Source organism: Centruroides vittatus, unplaced genomic scaffold, assembly GCF_030686945.1.
Source record: "Centruroides vittatus isolate TY-2023 unplaced genomic scaffold, ASM3068694v2 contig_971, whole genome shotgun sequence".
NCBI lineage: Eukaryota > Metazoa > Arthropoda > Arachnida > Scorpiones > Buthidae > Centruroides > Centruroides vittatus.
Genome location: NW_027122644.1, coordinates 1,900,671 through 1,921,079, shown reverse-complemented (window position 1 = coordinate 1,921,079; position 20,409 = coordinate 1,900,671). Strand labels below are relative to the sequence as shown.

Sequence of the window (20,409 nt, the reverse complement as noted above, 5' to 3'; positions counted from 1 at the left end):
GAACCCCCCGGGACAACTGCCTTCTTGTTCGGTGGATCCGGCGCCCTGCGAAAAACCCGTACTTGGTCCATTACATCCGGATTTAGATACGAATTCCGGTTTCGCCCCGTGGGCTTATCCCGTTCTTGAGCCGCCCTCCGGGCCCCTTTGGGATTTTCGCTTTTTCGGCGGCCCTGGGACCCACAGTCCCGTTGGAAGGACCACCAAAAAACCAAAAATAGAAATAATATAAATATGAACGATGCACCGGACCGTGTTCCAGTCCAAAATACGCGCGTCCATTCATTTATTCTTACACACACAATCACACACTTCCTGCACTTTCCGGTCAATTTTTCTGCTTCACAACAATGTAATCCCTTTCCAACCCCTCTAAAATCCCCATTTTTATTGTAAAATTCGTCATTTAGCCTTCAACAATGCAAACAACAATGTATTTCGTAACAATGATAACATTCGCTTAACGACAATAAAAAAACCGAATTAAATTTTCCATTCGGCATAAATATGTCTATTTTTTCATTTTACGAGGCCAAATTATGCAAAAATGATTATCGTCCACATAATTCCCTCACCATTTCTTTCAAACCTTACTCTATTCGTTACATCTAAGTACTAAAATCTTATATAATACTAGCTGTTACCCGCGACTTTGCCCACGCGGATTTTGCAAGCAAACACCATTTATATTCAATATTTCAACAACGATAGTAATTGTTATATTACACCTATTGCTGAAAATCACACAAACTGTTTTCAATTTGATCTGTTAAATTTCTTTCCTGTCATTACCTGTGCGTGTAGCAATGATTTGTATTATGTAACCTTTGTATTATTTTTTCTTATATAAATAAACGGCCATGATGTGGCGCCTCTAGGGAGCCCGCCACTGTTCGGTTTGGTATAACTTTGCAACGGACCAACGTAGTCGTGTACGATTTGTTAAACTTATTTGTAACGTATCCTGCTCACTATCTGCGAACACATAACTTGCAACAGTGATAAATTTAACATGATCAATTTTCTGGAACGTTTCAATCGTTCTATAATCGAACAAATATGCGATAACAAATTCGAATCTGAAACGGTTCGAACATTTGATTAAAAAATCGAAATACATAAAAATATTTATAATAATGTCCGAAATGTTATCAATTTAATACACCTAAGTACTCAATGAAGACTAAACGTAGTTGAAAACAAAAAATCGCATCTAAAATAGTAGGGTAGAAGCAGTGGCGTAGCGTGGATGTCAGCCGCCCGGAGCGGAGGAAAATTTCGCCTCCCTTAAAATTTCGTCCCCTTAAATGAAATACGGGGAATCCCTACAAGTCAGTACAGACGGTGTTATCAGCGGCTACAATGTGCAAGATGTCATTATTATACATTCATTTAAAGAAAGGGGATTCCCCCGTTTCGTCACAGAATAAGTAATGAAAAATTCCGTTCTCATTTCAATCGGTCCGAATCGTAGGTGCGACAAAAATATCAAATGAAATGGTTCAAATTTTTACAAGATATTATTATTATACTGTAAAATAATGCCGCCCCCTAAAAGTGCCGCCCCTGCCGCCCCCACTACGCTACGCCACTGGGTAGAAGCCGTTCTTCCGGATAAGCCTTAATGCTTTCCCTCTCCCCCCCGCGGAAAATTTCAAAAAATCCCTTTTTAGTGTGCGTTTCCACAACGTACCCTAACTGTGTACCAAATTTCACCACTAGGTTCAGCGGTTTGCACTGGGCGATGATGAATCAGTCAATCAGTCAGTCAGTCAGGACAAGTAATTATATATATATATAGATAAATTCCTTTATATAGCAGTGTAGACTCAAACCGGACACGACCACAAAACACCGGATATGACGAAAACTTGGAGTGTCGGAGCGCTCTTACACGGTTCGGCGAAAATATGATGGATTTAAACATGGAGAAGACTATCTACACACCGATGTGTATTTTTCTAGAACATTTTTTTTAAATAAAACAAAAAAAACACAACATAGTTTCAAGTGACCAGCTGTGCTTATATGTAAATTAACTAACGAAACAAAAGCGATTTATATTAGAGTATCAAAGAGTAGAACGCCTATTTTAAAAATTACATAAATGTAGACAGTTAGTAGATTTTCGCAATTCTAGTTAGAAGAATATCTTGAAAAGAAATTACACGGATTACAAAAAAGCACGGGCAGATGAGTTAATTAATTAACGGAAGATTAAGTGCGGAGAGAACATCGGCGATCCGTTCCAGTTTAAATTAAAAAATACCCAATCACATTGCAGTAAAAATACTGTAATATTAAAATTTTATTTCTACAACACCGTGTATATCTACGGAAATTTGCAGAACATGTAGCGATTAAAAATTAACTTAATTAATTTGAATAGCAGAATGTTAATAGATGACGTCATATATAAAAATGAAAGAACAATGTTACGCGATTGCGACCGGCCAAAAATATCGGTGTAAACTCTGTCGCAGAATGTACCTTTGTAAGTTATTTTCATAATTTGTATCTTTGTTTAAAAAACCAAAATTATTAACTGTACGCCAGAAAACAATTTTATTGCTTATAGACTGGAGAGGGATCGGCGAAAACTGTAAACTGCAATTTTTAATTATATTTTAAATTAAATTAAACTATGTGCTCTCCGCCTGAAATTACCAGTGCCTTGTTCCTGTAAATCGTACTTTTTCTTAAGGAGCTAAGCCATCTCATAGCCGCCGTTTGCTGAAGATGTCGGATCGATCTGATTGATCTGGTACCTTCATCAAGCTGTCAGACTACAACGGAAAAACGTGTTAATAAAGAGCAACACTATTTGGTTTTAACAAAACTATCGCTAAAGAAATTCAAACTTTTTTAGCGATTCTTTATCATACTTACATGCAAAAAAAATGTCAAAAAAAGAAAGAGGACAAATTTTCCGCCAAATGTTTACTAAATTTATTCTATTTGATGGCTTACAGGTAGGAATTGAGCTTCAATTTGAAAAAAAATTGTTGACCTATAAATTCCCATTCTCATCTATTTCTTTGTCTGCCCTTCCTTAATCTCGAGAACGGAGTTAGATGGATGAAAGCTGAGACCAGAAATAGAAACCTTAGGGCAGAAGGCCCCAATTAACTATATACGAACTTCTGACGCAAACCCAAATTCACGTTATTTCAATTCGAAAATTTTCCTCTGAAAGGAGTTAGATAGATAACCGGCACGATTCTATTGCTAGCAGGAAAAGTATGTTGTACGGGGAACAAGATACTATTAATAATTTGAGATGGAGAGCATATATTAAATAAATTTTAAAAAATATGATCAAAAACTGCAGCCCGGCATTGTGAATTTGTCACAAAATATTATCCGAATCTTCGGTAATCAATTTAACAATGATAGAACTCAGGCCTATATATTGAGTATTCACACTAGAGCCGTTTGGGGGAATGACAGTTGTTACGATATCTATGAGTATGGTAATAGTTATTTTAGATGAACACGTGGATGGGACCGCTCAAGTGTGTGTAGAAGAGCAACTCTTCGTGTAGAAAATGTTGACACCTTCCTTGAATATTTAAAACATTCGAAACGTTGCGACGTGTTTGATTTATGCGTTAGCGCGTCATTAAACAGTACTGCTATGCCGGAGGATAACTGTTTCTAACATGGCGTCGTGGGCATAGCTGTGACAGACTTAAAGAGCACCCAAGGCCACTCTATCTTATTCTAGCTCCATGGTCAGTGTATTGTCTCGGTGTGCACTTTTCTACATTAGGGGTGCACATACTTTTCGTTTTGTATGGATCGATCTGTAAAAGCGGATCAGTCCTTGTCACGTAATACAGATAGCTTCTGTCATGGCGGAAAGTATAAGTAGGATCGAAGATGGCGGCAAACATTCGTTAGTTAATAATAGTTTCTCCTTGTTAGTTAACATATACTGAGTTTTAAAAATATTATACTTATAATATCTTTGAAACTCTGTATATGTTAACTAACAAGGATCAATTAATTAAATTAAAATAATCCATTTTATCTCTCAATATTAAAATTGTAGTTAGTACTAAACGACATACGCTGTTATGAATTATCGTTTATTTGACAAAATTGTTTGTGCTCATTTATACGAATTTTTAAATCGTATTACTCTGTGAATAAAATTGTTTTTCACAAAATAATATTTAAATAAAAATTTCACAAAATTAAAAATAAAACTTGCAAAAAAAAGATGAAAGTGCACGCCATACATTCTTGAGATACAACTTCACAAAATTGTCTCTAAATACTTATTTTTTCATCTCAGTTTATCGGATATTTTAATAATGATGTTTTTACTTGCCATTTATAAGTTTTAAATAAGTTTCCTTGTCAACAATTAAACGTGTTTCTTCGTTATTTACTGTAAGGTTAACTTCAACCATGGTAGCCGCCATCTTTAATCTCTTTTATCCGATCCAAACGATCCTACCCTCCGCTCGGATTAGTTTGATCGCGATCCAGTTGATCCTAGATGGCGTTTGTATACGCAAATAGAGATTGATCGGATCGCAGTAGTTCCTTCGTATACACAATTTGAACGATCGAAGTGATCTTGGATCAGTTTGATTCCAAAAGTATATGCACCCTAGGTAAAAGGTCGGTTTAAGACAGAATACAGCATCCTCATTGGTAAATGAACATGAAATAAACAAAGATCACCAGAAATAGCGTACATTCGAGAGAATATTCTCAAATAATTTTGTAGATTCATTTAATGCGTAAAATCGAATCATATTTCATAAACAAGATTATTCATAAATCAATATACTGACATTTTTCATATTATTTTTATTTCAGACAACCGAAAACGCGAGTTAGCGACGGGAATTACAGTTTTTATCACTTTATATCGGTCGCTTTATTATATTCTGTAATATTTATATTTCGATTCAATTTTATTTGTCTGTAAGTAAAGTGTTATTTTAATTATTCGAATAAAAAGAAAAAATTGAATCTCATTACGCGTGTTCAAGTTGAGTAGACACATTGTTCTTTTGAACGTGATAAATTTCTACACTGATTACGTCATTCGTGAACACTTTGAATACGTTATTAGAAGACGAACCGAACGATGCTATAGGAAATATAAAAAAGATAAATATCAATCACATTAATAACGAATGCACATCACCAACAACATGATATTAACTTAATGTAACAAAATCTTAGCAATATCTCACTACATACAAAATAATTTACCATATTATTAAGTTATGTCCATATATATATATATATCTGGACATTCAAATTTATTCAAAATATATTATTCATATATATGTTACAGTCAAAACCCGTTTTTAGTTAGAACGCGTTTTAACTAGTTGAAACTAGTTTATACTGGATGTCTTTGTTAAAACCCGTTTTGTCTAGTTAAAACTAGAATTTACTGTTAGTCAAAAATGAATTTGAGTTAAAACTAGTTTTAACTAGACAAAACGGGTTTTAACAAAGACATCCAGTATAAACTAGTTTCAACTAGTTAAAACGCGTTCTAACTAAAAACGGGTTTTGTAACATATATACATTTCAACGTTTTTCCATTCGGTGGGGACTAAAAGAACCTTTTCCCCCAAGCCAATCATGAATTTGTTCAGATCTACAATGGGACATTAGGATAGTAAAGTCTCAAGAAAGGGGCCGACATATCCGGGACAGAACGCCCACGAAAAATTCCTGAGATTCCTGACCCGGACCTTTTAGGAATTTCCGGTTTTCAAGAGTCATCGTTTCGGTCACCAGTAAAATTAATGTAAAAATACTAAATTTAAGTTAAACTAACAATTAAAACTAATGCAAAGTAATAAAATAATGCAACACCTACCACTTTTTCTTTAATTCAAGATATACAATTGAAACAGAAAAACTTTTAAATATAGTAAAATTCTACCAAACATAACAGACTATTCATATATTCAAAATGGTTGATCAGTCTTTCTGGCAGTTGAAAATTATCAGCTATAAAAAATATCTTATGATTTATAATGATAAATATTAAATTTAATTTCTAACATCAAAAAAATCCACAATCTCAGCGGTGCGGAACTTCAGAAATATCGATATTTTTATTGATAATGAAATACTACGTAAAATTATGATGAAACCTTTATTTAATGATATGGAGTGGTCAAATACTTGCATAAACAGTTTTCAAATCATACTTTATATATTTTTATCTAGAAAAGGGAAGTGATGAATTCTCGAATGCCAAGCGATCTAAGGTCAAGAGTTAACAATTTTCAAACAGATCGAGTATTTGAGTGCTTAACATCCCAGCTAACTGCATTTCTAAGAGATATCACAAATGATAAGTCCAAAGGGCACCTATTGACTTAAGCCAAGCTATTAGAGAAACTGTATCACATGATATCTCGAGAACAATTCTTGATTGGTAGTTTATGATGGAATAAAGATCACCCTAACAACATAATATCAATTTCCAAGTTAAATTTAAATCTAAAAGAAACCATGATAGACTTTTATTTCGTTTTATTGATTTTTACAGTTTTCAATTTATCTGAAAGTTATCAGTTATTTCCAGAATGGAACTTAATAAATGGAAGATTAAATCAACAAAGATGTGTGGATATACCATCGAATTTAACGTTATGCCACGGGATCGGATACGAACAGATGAGACTGCCAAATCTGTTAGATCACGATACAATGGTTGAAGTACTGAGTCAAGCTAGTTCTTGGGTTCCACTTCTCAACTTAAAGTGCCATTCGGACACTAGAGTCTTTCTGTGTTCTTTATTCGCACCCATTTGCTTGGATCGCCTGATTTATCCTTGCACATCATTGTGCGAAGCAGTCAAACACGGATGTGAAAAGAGGATGGAAAATTATGGCTACCCGTGGCCTGCAATGTTGTCGTGTGACAAATTCCCCGCCGATAATGATATGTGCATAACAACTCAGACACAAGATAATGCCGGTAAGTGTTTAGTGCTTAATGCCATAAATCTTTCAGTAGTGGTATATGTAGGCTTTTAATTAAGATAACTAAGAGTTTATTTTTATAATCATTTAAAATTCCACTATCTTAATACAGAAATAATAGATATTATTTGTATTTAATGAAATAATTGCATTTAAATGTATATAATAATTTTTATTAAAAGTATCAACAAAAGGGTTATTTTTCAAGTATAATCTTCGGAAAATCTTCTAATATAGCAATAAAAATGACTAAAACATAATCATTTTTCACGATCGACATAAAAATTCGCACATGCATTTTCAATATTGCAAATATTATTTTTATAATATAAAATTATCGAAACAAATGTTGCGTTTCATTTTTGAATTTTCAATTTTTAATGAAATGTTAGAAAAATTATTTATATTTTTATTTTCAGATTCTTCTCCGTGTACAGTTTGCAATCAGCCACAGACTATAGAAAATATTATTGATCATTTTTGTCGTTCGGATTTTGGTAATATCATTGGTTTTTCGTAAATACGCGAAAATCATTTTGCAATATAAATTAAGCTATCGCGAATTTCTTAAGATGAATGCAAAAATTTTACACAATAATTGCGAAAATATGGTATATTATATATAATTTTGTAGCCTACATTAATATCTTATTATAGTGGTCAAATGGATAAAACCACTGAACACTGGTAGTTGGTCGCAGTTCGCGCCTCATCGGGATAGCCACATGGAGTTTTCCTGTTTCTTTCGTGTATTTAAATAAAGTGTAACACCTAAATAGAGAGCCAATTTCCCGTAGCAAGTCCTCCTGGAGGCATCGCCTATATGTTGCTTAGTCTTATCCCATCCAACCAGACTTAATTTATTTATTTTCATGAATACTTTGTTTGTTTAATTTTTACTCTCTGCTCTGTGGAAACTGTCTTTCTTTTATCCATAGTTAGTTCGGTTATGCCCACAATGTGGTACCGAATGGTGAAGGATGGGGCCCGATAGGAATTTCTCCGAAGCAGATCATTCTGGAGAAATTCTTAGGGGTTTTTCCGCTCGGGTTCAAAATCGGGTTCCCCAGAGCAGTAGCCTTAACTGATTGTGAGCACTTTTAATATTAGTTTTTATTAATTTTTGTATTAGACCATCTCATTGAATCTCAAACAGTAGAAATTCGAGAATATTAACGGCTCTTTTAATCTTACAAAACGACAAACGAATTTAACGATAAGTTTCGTCAATCTTGTTGCATAAATTCTCATTTGTGATTATTTCCATTTTGAATTGATTATTTAAACAAATAAATCTTATTTATCTGGTGGAGGTGAGTTTTATCAATACATACAATCACACTGGCCTACTTGTAATTATCACAAATAAAATTGGCTACTGTTAAATATTGCGTTGATATTCTACTTATCGCGGCATTTACTTTTTAATATTGTAAATTTCGCATTTTTATTTTCTTGTTTTATTTTAGTTGTGAAAGCAAAAATTCAAAAATGGAAGAAGCAGAACCTCTCTTGCAAAAAGACTCGAGTGTTAAGGGTAGCAGCAAAAGAAGGCTTATCTAGAAAAGAATTGAAAAAACCAACATTTGTCCATGCTAATCTTTCGGACTGTTGCTACGAATTGTTAAATAAAGCAGGGAAGAAAGCGCAGTTATTAATTATGGGTACTAAAATAGAAAAGAATTTAGTAGCTAGTTTCATCATGAAGTGGAATAAGTCACCTCTGTTAAAGAAAGTTTCGAAATTAATGAAGAAATTAAACTGTTCTGATCCAAAAATGCTATCTGAGACGATCATGGGAGATGCCATTTTTCGTGTAACAGCAGATAACAAAGATAACAATAACAATAAAGAGAAACGTAAAAAGGAAAAGAAAGGAGAAAGATCGCGTAGAAGATCCAAATCATAAACCTTTGAAAATTCGCATAAAATTTTCTTTTAAAATTGTAAAAAGTTTTTAATGTAATTTGCCTTTTAATTAAATTAAATAAAATATTCAATAAGAACTAATATTGTTTATTAAACATATTTTCATTATTTGATTGTTATGTAATATAAAAACAAAATTAAACTCTACTATAAACAGTCGAAACGTAATTTAACACAGTTTTAAATTTAACGATGAAATAAGTACTGTATAACCTGCCTAAACAGATAAAAATTATTCCGAACAGAGCAATTTTCTATGTTAAATTCTATTATATGCGAAAACCCGTCCGAAACTGAAACGGAAAAGATTGTTGAATACGAAGAAAGTAACTTAACCTGGATAAAGTAAAAAATTAAAATTCCATTTGTAGACAAATAAGTAAACTCGGCTCCAGGTATAACGGTCATCGCAGAGCGTGACAAACTGTATTCTGAGAACGATTTCAAACCTTTTCAAATGTCTTTGTTAGAATCATCAAATACTTTCAATACTCGAAATGAGTTTTTAAGGTCGAATTCTCTGAAAGATCTTTATTAGTTTGTTCCAACAAAGCGGGTTGCTAATTTCAACAATTCCCTCGGGTTGGGGGATTACTATGCCTGGCTCTCTGGTACGAAACTGAAAATATGAGAAACTAAATAGAAAGGTACTATTGATAGAAAAAGCATAGGAGACGAATTATGAATGATGGAATAGGATTGGATTGAATTAACGGAATAAAAACAACGAAATACTTAGGTGATTTATTAAGGGTTGCGTCTCGGAAAAACTTTCTATGGGAAACTGGCTCGTATTTAGGTGAAAAAACCCAGCAAAAACGTGACAGCGCGTTGTTGAGATGCGAACCTACAGTAAGATCAGTGTTCTGTGGATTTATCCACATGATCACTGATGAGCGATGCTGGAATATACAAAAACTAACAGCAAAAGTTGATCTTTTACCATAAGAACTAAGGAGATATAATTTAAAGATAGTCATTTGCAACATGAAACGCGAAAGAGCTATTCAAACGTCAAATGAATAACAGGCGAATATTTAATTGGTACAGCAGAGAAAATAGATGAAAACATTAGAAGAAACTAAAAATAAATATTGGGAAAGGAAATTTATAGAGGTTGAAGCTAAATTGAGATTTTAGGGATAATAGCAGCATGAACATGTCTTTAAAAACTAAAACAAAAAAAAAAAAGGAGAAAAATGAAACAAGAGGTAAGCTAATCAATACGTATGATCATTGGCTCAGAGGGAGCAAGGGACCTTGGTTCCTTCTAAAGAAAAACAAAAACAACGTTTTTTTACTTATATTGTGTCATGTCTTCTATTTCTGTACTATTTATGAATTAGTAGTCACATAAGGTGGAAATTTTTTTAACCGTACAACTAGGCTCCCCCGAAATTAAATCCCGAGTTCATCACTGCATACGATATACACAGATTTAGAAAATGCCCATGATAACATAACAATTAGAAAGGCTGGTTGAATCACACACGAGACAGACAATCCTTTATCATTAGGCGATATCTAATTGCTAAGAGAAATGAGGTTAAGATACGAAAGAAAGACAATTATTCTAAAATACTCCGCCTATTTTTAGTTCTATCTTCTTATTCTTCGTTGGTATTTCGTAATCCTGAACACCTCCCAAATTTTTTACTAACAAAGCATGTATTGATGACTTTTCGAATTCTTCGCATTACGAACTCCGAACCGGAGTTTATATAGTAACGAATGTCGTAAAAACAATAATTCTCATGCTTCTTTTGCGAAAATAAATTATCAATGGAGGCTTGCATTATAAAATGGCCGATATTAGTGCTTTGCGCACGAAATTAAACTACTGTAATTAGTGTACTTAGTAAGCAGACAATTTTCTTTCGTGTAAATCAGTTAAAATTAAATAATTTTATAATATTTTGATTAATTTTAAATATGTATCATTAATAGATATTTTTAAACAATAAAAAAATTCTTTTATCCTAAAGAATGAATTTTTTTGTGGCGCCATCTTTCGATTAAAAAATTAATCGGGTTTTTTATATTAAAAAAAACAATAGAAAAATAAAATAATCTATTAATAACACATCACAAATTATTTAACGTTAAGTTAAATATATTTAATAACTAATATAATTACTCATTAATATTTATTAGTATAATCAAACACAAATTACACAAAGCGTAGTAGTAGCAGCAGCAGCAGCAGCACCATGTGATTTTTTTTAATGACATGCAAAAAACTCCGATTCTAAATAAGGGCACGCGAATAAGTAATTTTGATGTATCGATAATATATATATATATTTTAAATCATGATGCGTAAAAATTTACTGCCAAAATTTCGTAGGAGAAAGTAATACGGGTCAAAGGTCGCTTCTAAATTTCGATATACCGGTTTCACTTTCGAAGGTCGTTCATTCATTCGTAACAGATGTCTCTGCGATGCACGATCGACTCGAGAAGATGGATGACGGAAACTCAGTAGGTAGAACACCCAGCAATGACACACCTTGGTATTGTCAAGCAATTACTTTGAAGAGGACCACCAAAGATTTTAACTTTTGACGTCTTTGGCGGAGAGAATGTCGGCCCCGTGGAAAAAGATGCCAAGCCCACCCACACTGACCACCTGAGGGGCCTTTTTTGCCACCCACACACCGAGCGGTGAATGGAGGAAAAGGATAACATTACTCACCGCTGTCCTGTTGGGGTCACAGTGGGAACACTGACCTATGATCTCTACAGCTAGTTTGTTTACAACCAGCCACGCGATTTCTGTTCCTTTTGCGACATCGGCGCGGCTTTTATGACGTTTCTGACAAATACTCCCGAACTTTACGGTACACGTGTAAATTTTTACACGTTTGATTATACGAAAATAACCATAGCGTGACAATAACCACGTATTAATAATAATAAAATTTAAAAAATAATAATTCTCAGTTCGTACAAAATAAAAAATACATTTATAAAAATTTAAAGAAAAAAAAGATATGTGTATTTATAAAGAAAAAAAAACTTCAAATAATCGTCACCAGATGGAAGTGTAGAAACAGATTTTTAAAACTTTTATACTTAAATTTTAAAAATTTATTTTCGTAAATTAATTAATTATTTTAAATAATTTCAAGTTTATCAAATTTAATTGAATAAATATTTTGAAAATATATATAAATATTATTAATTTAAAATATTTAAAAAAATGACATATTAAAAAAAGAGTGAAAGTTGGAAGTTTTTTTAAATTAAATTTAATATTTTCTTAATCATTGAAAGTTTCATAAAAGTAATAAAAGCTTGTTGATATTTCGAACAATCAAACTTTTCAGCAGATATTAAACTATAAAAGTTATATGAAATTTTATTATAGTAAGAATTTTAAAGAATATAACAATAAAAATATTTCCGAACAATATATTTTTAAGACATAAATAACAATAGGTTATAAAAATATAAGAAAAACAACTTCTGAAAGTTTGCTACTTCAGGATAGATCCATGAAAGATAAAGTTACTCGACTTTTTCTAACATTTATGAAAAAATAATAATAATAATAAAAATAGATATTTTCCCCCCTTTTACAGATTTAACAGCTGAATTTTTCTTAAATATAAAGTTCCTCAGCTAAAATTTATTATTTTTATCTAGTTTAAAGATAATTTTGCTTATATACAGCATTTAATTAAATAAAATAAAGATGAGTACGGGTTCGATTTCTGAATTTCATATACATAATTTTAAAATTATAATGCTTTCTTCTGCAAAATCGTTGAGAAATTTATGTTAAAACCTAAAAGAATCATTTGAAATTATCGGAAAATTGATACACGTGATTGAAAAAAAAGAAAATGGATAAGTAATTAGGAAATCGAATCCTCACTCAACCTTATTGGTTATCATTCAAACCGGAATATTTATATCTTATCTAATAATACAATTTTTTTTAATTAATCTTTTGTGACATCAATTACGATACTGTATTTATAATAGAATAAGAAAAGGGGAAGGAAAAAAATCTATTGGAGGAAAATAGAAATTTGAAACTACTTAATGACAGAGATTATCGAGAAGAGGTGAAAGTTCGATTTATTTGTAAAGGTGTTCGACTTCGGAGAATTCGACAGGCAGTGCCAAACATTTCTGACAACAAGGAATGTGTCGAGGCCGCAAATTCTTTCACGTGACATCCCTACCGATGACAAAAATACAGTTTGATCCACGTTAAGCCCAACTTCCTGTTCTCCTGCGATGACAAACCAGCTTGCTCTTCCTCTTACTACCCTGCACAATCGACAATTTACATTCTTTACAACGTACGTGCTTCTGAAATTTCATTTACCTGCAATTTTTTTTTTTTTTTTTTTACATGTTTGCGGAACGATATTTAATAAGTGATTTATATAAACCTATTTAATCTGCAATAAATGCACTCACGTTCATCGAGTTTCATTAATAACATAAAAACGTTTACACAGCCTTAATAGTCAGTCTAATATCTATGGAATATTTATGGTTCTATGACTTATTATTAAACGGTGTCGATTAACAAAGGAGAATTTTGTTTCGAGAACGAACAGAACTGTCGAAGAATTTGTTTATATTTTGTACTCGAGGTAAAAGACTAGAAATAGTTTTTCTTAGAAACAAAGATTAACGCACGCATCACGATTATGTGGCATGTCTAAAACGTTTACTATAGAAGAATGCTGGTACCATTAGCATTTATAATTACCATAAAGTGGAGCCATTTTTTCCCCGTTTTATTTTTTCGTATGTAGTCTGTATATTTTCCACATTTTTCTCGTAATTTACTGCCTTGAAAAAACAGTTATTTTGCCATCATTTAGAGTTTAGTAAAAACAGAAAATTTGTAACATAGTTAGCTATTATAAATCATAATTTTTATTAATAAATATTAATGACTTAATTAGATTTAAAATTTTACTTATGCTTTGAATTATAGTTTCTTCTTCTTCTTCTTCTTTTTTTTTAATTTATAGCTTTAGTTGCAAAAGTCTATTTACTTAAAGACGTTCGTCACGAAGAGACATAAATCTATCTGCGGCGCCTTATCTATTGCACCTCGTTTTTTATTAACTGTATAAAAACCACAAATTATTAATTACTTTTTGATTAAAGCGTAAATTTTCTTACGTTTTAACACGAAAATCTTAAGTTAAAATATTAAATTCTTTACAAATTTATGAGAGTTTTGCTGAATTTCAAACGGTGTTAAACTGTTTGTTTTTTTTAATTAAAATTTAATTTTTTACGGTTAAATAAAACATATTTCTGTAAATATAAACTTAGGGTGAGTTAAAGTCATTAAAAATTTTTATTCGTTTTTAATAAAAATTAATAAAATAAATTACAAATGATAGAAAACTTCCATATATTAAACTATTATGTTTTATTTCTATGAAAGAAAAGATACAAAATTAATTTTAAAAAAAGAGAAAATGTTACAGAGAAAGAAACCTTCGAAAAGTTTTGTCTGACGTTGTTAATTTAATTAATTACAGCCTATATAAAACATAAAATTTTAAGACTTATATGATATTTAAAATGCTTAATTTTTACATACTGTATATATTTTATGAGCGAGACATTGACTTAACCTAAAACGTGAAATTTGATGCCTTGTACGAGATTTTCAAGTTATTACACGAGATAACTATAAAATTCATCAATTCTATTCAATTTTGAGTTCATTTGTTATTTATTTTTTATAAGAAGAACTTCTAAAAATTTGTTTTTAATTCGTTTTTATCTCGATTTACCTCGTTGAAGAGGTCAAGGCAAAGAGGTTGATGACTTTTAAAACTCTTTCTCATCTCCCAAACTTGACCCAAAGATATCTTTAAACAATCGCTAAAAAATGAACAATCCATTTTTGGGGTGGAGTCATTTTTCGAAATCTGTACTTTTCGGGCGTTAAACACACAAAACTTAATATCTTGATGGATCCACCGCTTCGCTTACTTTATCATTTATCGATTTATCGATCGGAATTTTAAATCTTTAAGGGAATATGTTAAGAGTTTATGAAAATTATCAAATTTCATAAGATGCTATTTTAAATTATCTTCATATCTTCAATAAATCTCTCCATCTCTCTTGTGGATAGGTGATTATCCTAAGATATATGACCTAATATTCCATATGAAGGCACACCCAATCGCTAAACTCTTTATTGACAATATCTGTTTGCACCTATCTGTTGCTATCAAAAAGTATATTTTATATTAGAAAGATTACAGCAATCTAATAACAATTAGGCTATAAAACTTTCTTGAATTAATAAGCAATATATTTATGTTTCTCAATACTTCTAGAATATTAAATGGTGATTTAACTTACATATAATAACTTCGTATTAATAATAATAATAATAATGGATGAAGTTCGTTAATTATTAAGAAATACTGTAAATAATTTTTTTTAAAAAGTCGAACGGATATCATTCGATTAATGCTTCTTCAACATCAAAACTTTACAATTAAATTAAATTTATTTAATCGAATATTGCCGCATTTATCCATTTTATCTCGATATATGAAAGATAAATTAATTTTTATAATTTATAAATCTCTTAAAATATGTTTTTTTAAAGCTTTTAAGTTTGTTTGACGAACAGAAAAGTAAGTGGAGGAAGGAACAACATTACGTACCTATCTGGCCTTGTGCCAGACTAAAACTAATCAATCATTAGATCTAGTTATGTTCGGGTCAGTTTAATATTTTAGATTTACCGAAATCTTCTGTTCTTCCGCTTCTTGATCAAAGGAGATAGGTTGTCAGTCAAACCAACTTTCGAACTTTCATCTTTCTTTTTCCCCCCTGTTCCCATGTAACTCCAGATTGTTTATTTTTGCTCCTCTCGAACGTGTTTTGTTACATATCTCCTAATCTCCGAACGGTTTCTTTATATAGACTCCAACATCTCGTAACTTATATCAATATCTGAAAAATATCATCTCGTTTCTGCTTATTTTTTATTTATCTAAGAGATTTTTTTATTATTATAAATTTAAGATATATATATATATATATCTATATATATCTATTTTATTATTATTAAAATCAGAGGTATGATTAATGTTTATGTTGATTTTCAGCAATGCACATAACTAGCTTCATCTTTATGCATAAGACAACTAAATCCATAGGTCTATGTATCATATGATAACATCTCATAGGACGTCTCTCCATAAATATATATAACCTTTAAAGATGTTTATATTCAGTATATATGATAAAACCTGTATATTGTAGAATAATTCTAAGAAAAAAAATAAAGATTTTATGAATCCTGTTACAAGAGGATAAGAGAATTATTTTGTCTACATTTCAATTTAATTTTTTTTTCTAATTCGCATATGTTTATTAAGTTATTTTTATTTTTGATTGAGTAAAAGTTGGAAATGATCCAGCTTTTTGGGAACAAATTCACGTGTTTAAATTAAACAAGACATTACAATCCCTCTAAAGATTCGCTCTTCTATAAATACAGAAGCTCAAAGTTTTCTTAAGTCAATATTTAAAATATTCTTTATTATTTAAGATATTTGAATAATTTTATATAAAAGCTAAAGAATATTTTTTAAAGCTTGTTTATATAATTAAGTTTAAGCGTAGAGTTGAATACAGTACGGGCCCTGTGAAACAATTAAAGCCTAATCTTACGATTACGACTCCAGATAAGTGCAGACCTAAAACCAAATGATATTTATAGAGAACATACTTTTATGATTAAGACACAAAATAATACGATTAGAATCTTTTACGCTATGTTCAAGATGATTAACGTGCCTTACGGCCCTTATTATAAATTAGGATTCTATGAATGCGTGCGGAATCATAAAATACTTAATAATGCGCTAGAGATAACTTAATTATATATTATAGACCTATTTAACTATCTAGCAGTATGTTTAGATCACCTAAAAGTATGCTGAGAATACTTAACGATAAGCAATTAGTTATGTATTTGTTCAACGTAAACGAGTATACTAATTTCCAGTATTATAGAACCTCATAGAAATTTTAATTAAAAAAAAAAAAATAATAATAAATTGTTAAATGACATAGAGGTCCGGGTTCAAGTACCACATCAACTTTTGTCTTTATATACCTATATATAGGCCCACGTATAGTGTCATCGGTGGTGCTAACAAACGTTTAGATGCAGAGATAAAAATAGCGTGGTATCCGACGATTTAATTCTACTGTAAAAATTCATTCACATGCCTACAATTCTCATCTGCAACAAAAAAGTTGTCCCGATGAAAAACCGGATAGCCGAACGACATCCGATTGGTCCAGCAATAATTTTAATCAATTATTCTCTTTACTACTTCATAATTTCATACGCGCCGAACTTACGCAACAGAAACAAAAGGGAGGATGGGGTAAAAAAAAGTGGGGAAAGAGAAGAAAAAAGAGCCTTATTTAGGATTAAAATCTGTTTCTTATCGAGGTTGTTAGCTTATAAAATGCCGCCTTTCCTCAGTTTGTAGACCACCTTGGTCACAAACGAGCTTGTACAAAGTCACGAAAAAGTAACAACCAAACTATAGAGCGGAAAGAATTGAAAGGCGGAGCCTTTGCTTTCCCCTTTGGGGTTGAATTCTCTGTTAAGTCATCCATCACCATTAAACGAGGCAAAGTACAAGTAGATATTGCTTACTTCGACGATTAAACCTCGTACTAGATGCTGAATGAAAAATTCTCTTTTGTTGTTTTCTGAATTTATTATTGAAAAGTCCAAGGGTTATAATTTTTTTTTAAAAAATATATACATTCGAAAAACCAGGAAATGTTCAAATTTTAACTAAACAATCAGGATGATCTACATTTTACCTAACTTTAAATGTTTCTTAAGTAAAATTCGGCTTAATGTCTTAAGCATTTACAGGATTTTTTTTCCATCTCGAAAGCATTAACACCGCGATAGAAAAAGAGCAATTAATTATCCACACCTTTTTATAGGTCTACATTATAAATAGAGACGTGATGGAGACACAAAGTAAATTTTATGAACAATTATAAGATTATTATGATTTAATATTCAGACATTTTTTTTCCATTTTTATTATTATCTCTTGTTTAATTACTCTCTATTTTTTTTATTTCTAAATAATTTGGAAGTTACCGAGATAGAAAAGAACTTTTTACGAGCACTAAAAATCCATTATTACAATTTAATATCGATTTATTCTCTAGGATTTAAAATTATTTTTTGTTTTTTTCTATTCGTGCGGTATCATTATCACAATTAATTATCCCGAACTTTTAAAATAAATATTGTTGTAGTAAATTAAAAAAAATTAATTTCTAACAAATTAAAATAACTGATTTTCAAGAAATAAATGAATTAAAATTCATTTCGAATTTTAGTTTGAGTGAATATTTGACACTATAATGAGCCGAAACGTAAAATTTATGTAACTTATATATTGTTTTTACGATTATAAAGAATTTATTTCTAAGAAAATAATGATTATAAAGTCATTTAATTAAAAGTTTTGACTTTCTTTCGTTAATTCTATGTAACATGAACACCGTAAATTTTTTATATCCTTTGTTTTTCTATTTATAAACAACAATTGTTGTTAAATACGAATAAGTTCGGTAAATATCTAGAAAAATTACAACACTTCTTAGTCATTTTCTGGGCATTTCTAGGACCAAATACTAGAGAGGTTTTTCTTTTCTTTCTTTTAAAATAGAAAGGAAAGTGTTTGGATCTAGTGTATATTCGTGTAAATCTTTCTCTGTAATGGAAAAAAGAACTTAATCACTCTATTTCTTTCTGTTGCGCTAACGGTTATTGTTCCATATCTTAAAAAAATAAAATAAAATAATGGTGAGACAGTCCTAGAAAGAAGAAAATAAATTTAGTGGCTCTACAACCGCGCCACTGTTTAAAAAAAGATGAAGGTTGCCTTTCGATTGATTATTGCTTAACGTCAGCCAACGAATGAATATTTATTCTGTGAATGAGTGCGACTTAATTTTGAAGAGACACTTGGAAAGTCGCTAATAGCATTTACTAAAGGAGTTGTAAAATAATCAAGTAGGCCATAAACAATCTTCATTCATCGTCTATTCCATTGGGAAATTTTATTAACTGCTGACAATTCTAGTTTGGCCAAGAATGAGTCACATCCATCGACTGCATCTATGGGGGCTACTGTTTAAATACGTCAGTCAATAAATTTACTCCGAAGGGGACTTAATGAGTTTCGTACTGTTCCTTCCGTTTGCACTCTCGCTTTTGTCCTGAATTGCGTGTTACACAACTCGTTTCATAATTAAAAATTCGTTAATCGACTTTAATATAATTAATTCGAGGTTGAAGAGATACAGAATTGAATATTCAATAACCGAATTTCTTATCTACATATAAACCACGTAATCTAGAATAAATTCTAACTTGTCAATCGTTACAGAAGCCATATTTATACAAGTCCGAGTTGGATCTCGCTTAGTTTATAAACAAATTATAGAAAGTAATTCGAGTATCCCCCTTAGTACACGATTCGCGTGCTACAACTAAGCAAGGACTCGACTACTACTTAAAGGAGGTAAAAGTGTTTTTCTTGTTTTTTTTTTATTTATTTTTGAAGCGGTTTCTTTGCCAGCTACAAGTCACTTTTTCCTCTTTATGTTATCGGTTGTCTAACATACGCCGTGTAAATACGATCTCCTGCGAGCTACCTAAACAGAGAGGCAAGAAAAGCTAAACGTATATTTTTTAATACAGTATCTGTTACTAGAGAAAAATCAGCTGAAGTAGCACGCTCAAATCGATATCTATTGAATATTATTCGATATATTCGACCAACGTAAAAAATAAATAAATGTTTTCTAAAGTTCGAAAATCGATTTTCCCGCACAGAAGCAAGATAAGAATTCGACTTTTTTGAGGAAAAATCATCCTAGGAAAACAAGTTTTTGTGAATCTCTTACGGTTTTTCCTTCTCTATCCGAGCGAAATGACCTGCACCAAAGAAAGATAAAACAACATACCTTTGTGTTTCTCCCCTCCTTTTTCCCCGAAGGGTTACTTACTGCAGCATCAATGAAAAAGAAGACATGATTTTCGAACAAGTTTCTGTTTTCATATTTTTTAAAGCAGCCCAAAGCTGATAACGAATGTAAATAAAAATAAATTAAAGACACAGACAAAATAATAATAAATTAACCTTCTTATTTTTTTTTTCTTTTTGAGTATCCTATTGACAGTTTAAGATGGATATGACTCTTGTACAAACCTCTTAACCATAAATTATTCTTAAATAATTCTTTTTCGCTTTTAATGTTCTAAAATGCGCTTTTAATGCATTTTAAAAGCTCTAGTTGGTCTGATAATCCATTATGTCATCTAGTAAATTGTTCAGTTTTAAATCTTGTAAACTTTTAGGAGGTGTACGTCAAATATTATCAGCGATAAAAGAGCATGAAGAGGGGTGTCTTAACACTCGACATTGTTTAATCATT

General features: G+C 31.1%; 1 protein-coding gene across 1 annotated transcript; it reads left to right on the top strand.

Moving 5' to 3' along the window:
- Nucleotides 1–6,238: 6,238 nt before the first annotated feature.
- Nucleotides 6,239–8,969, top strand: LOC136985516 (secreted frizzled-related protein 5-like). The gene is made up of 3 exons (XM_067282805.1): nt 6,239–6,970; nt 7,395–7,472; nt 8,445–8,969. Exons 1-3 carry the CDS (start codon nt 6,502–6,504, stop codon nt 8,882–8,884), a joined length of 987 nt encoding a protein of 328 aa, XP_067138906.1. The 5' UTR covers nt 6,239–6,501; the 3' UTR covers nt 8,885–8,969.
- Nucleotides 8,970–20,409: the final 11,440 nt, after the last annotated feature.

Excerpts from the sequence above, each read along its gene's own strand:
- LOC136985516 (XM_067282805.1), top strand. The coding sequence starts at position 6,502 with ATGATAGACTTTTATTTCGTTTTATTGATTTTTACAGTTTTCAATTTA. Across the intron at positions 6,971-7,394 it reads TCAGACACAAGATAATGCCG|ATTCTTCTCCGTGTACAGTT; the intron begins GTAAGTGTTTAG and ends TTTTATTTTCAG. Across the intron at positions 7,473-8,444 it reads TTTTTGTCGTTCGGATTTTG|TTGTGAAAGCAAAAATTCAA; the intron begins GTAATATCATTG and ends GTTTTATTTTAG.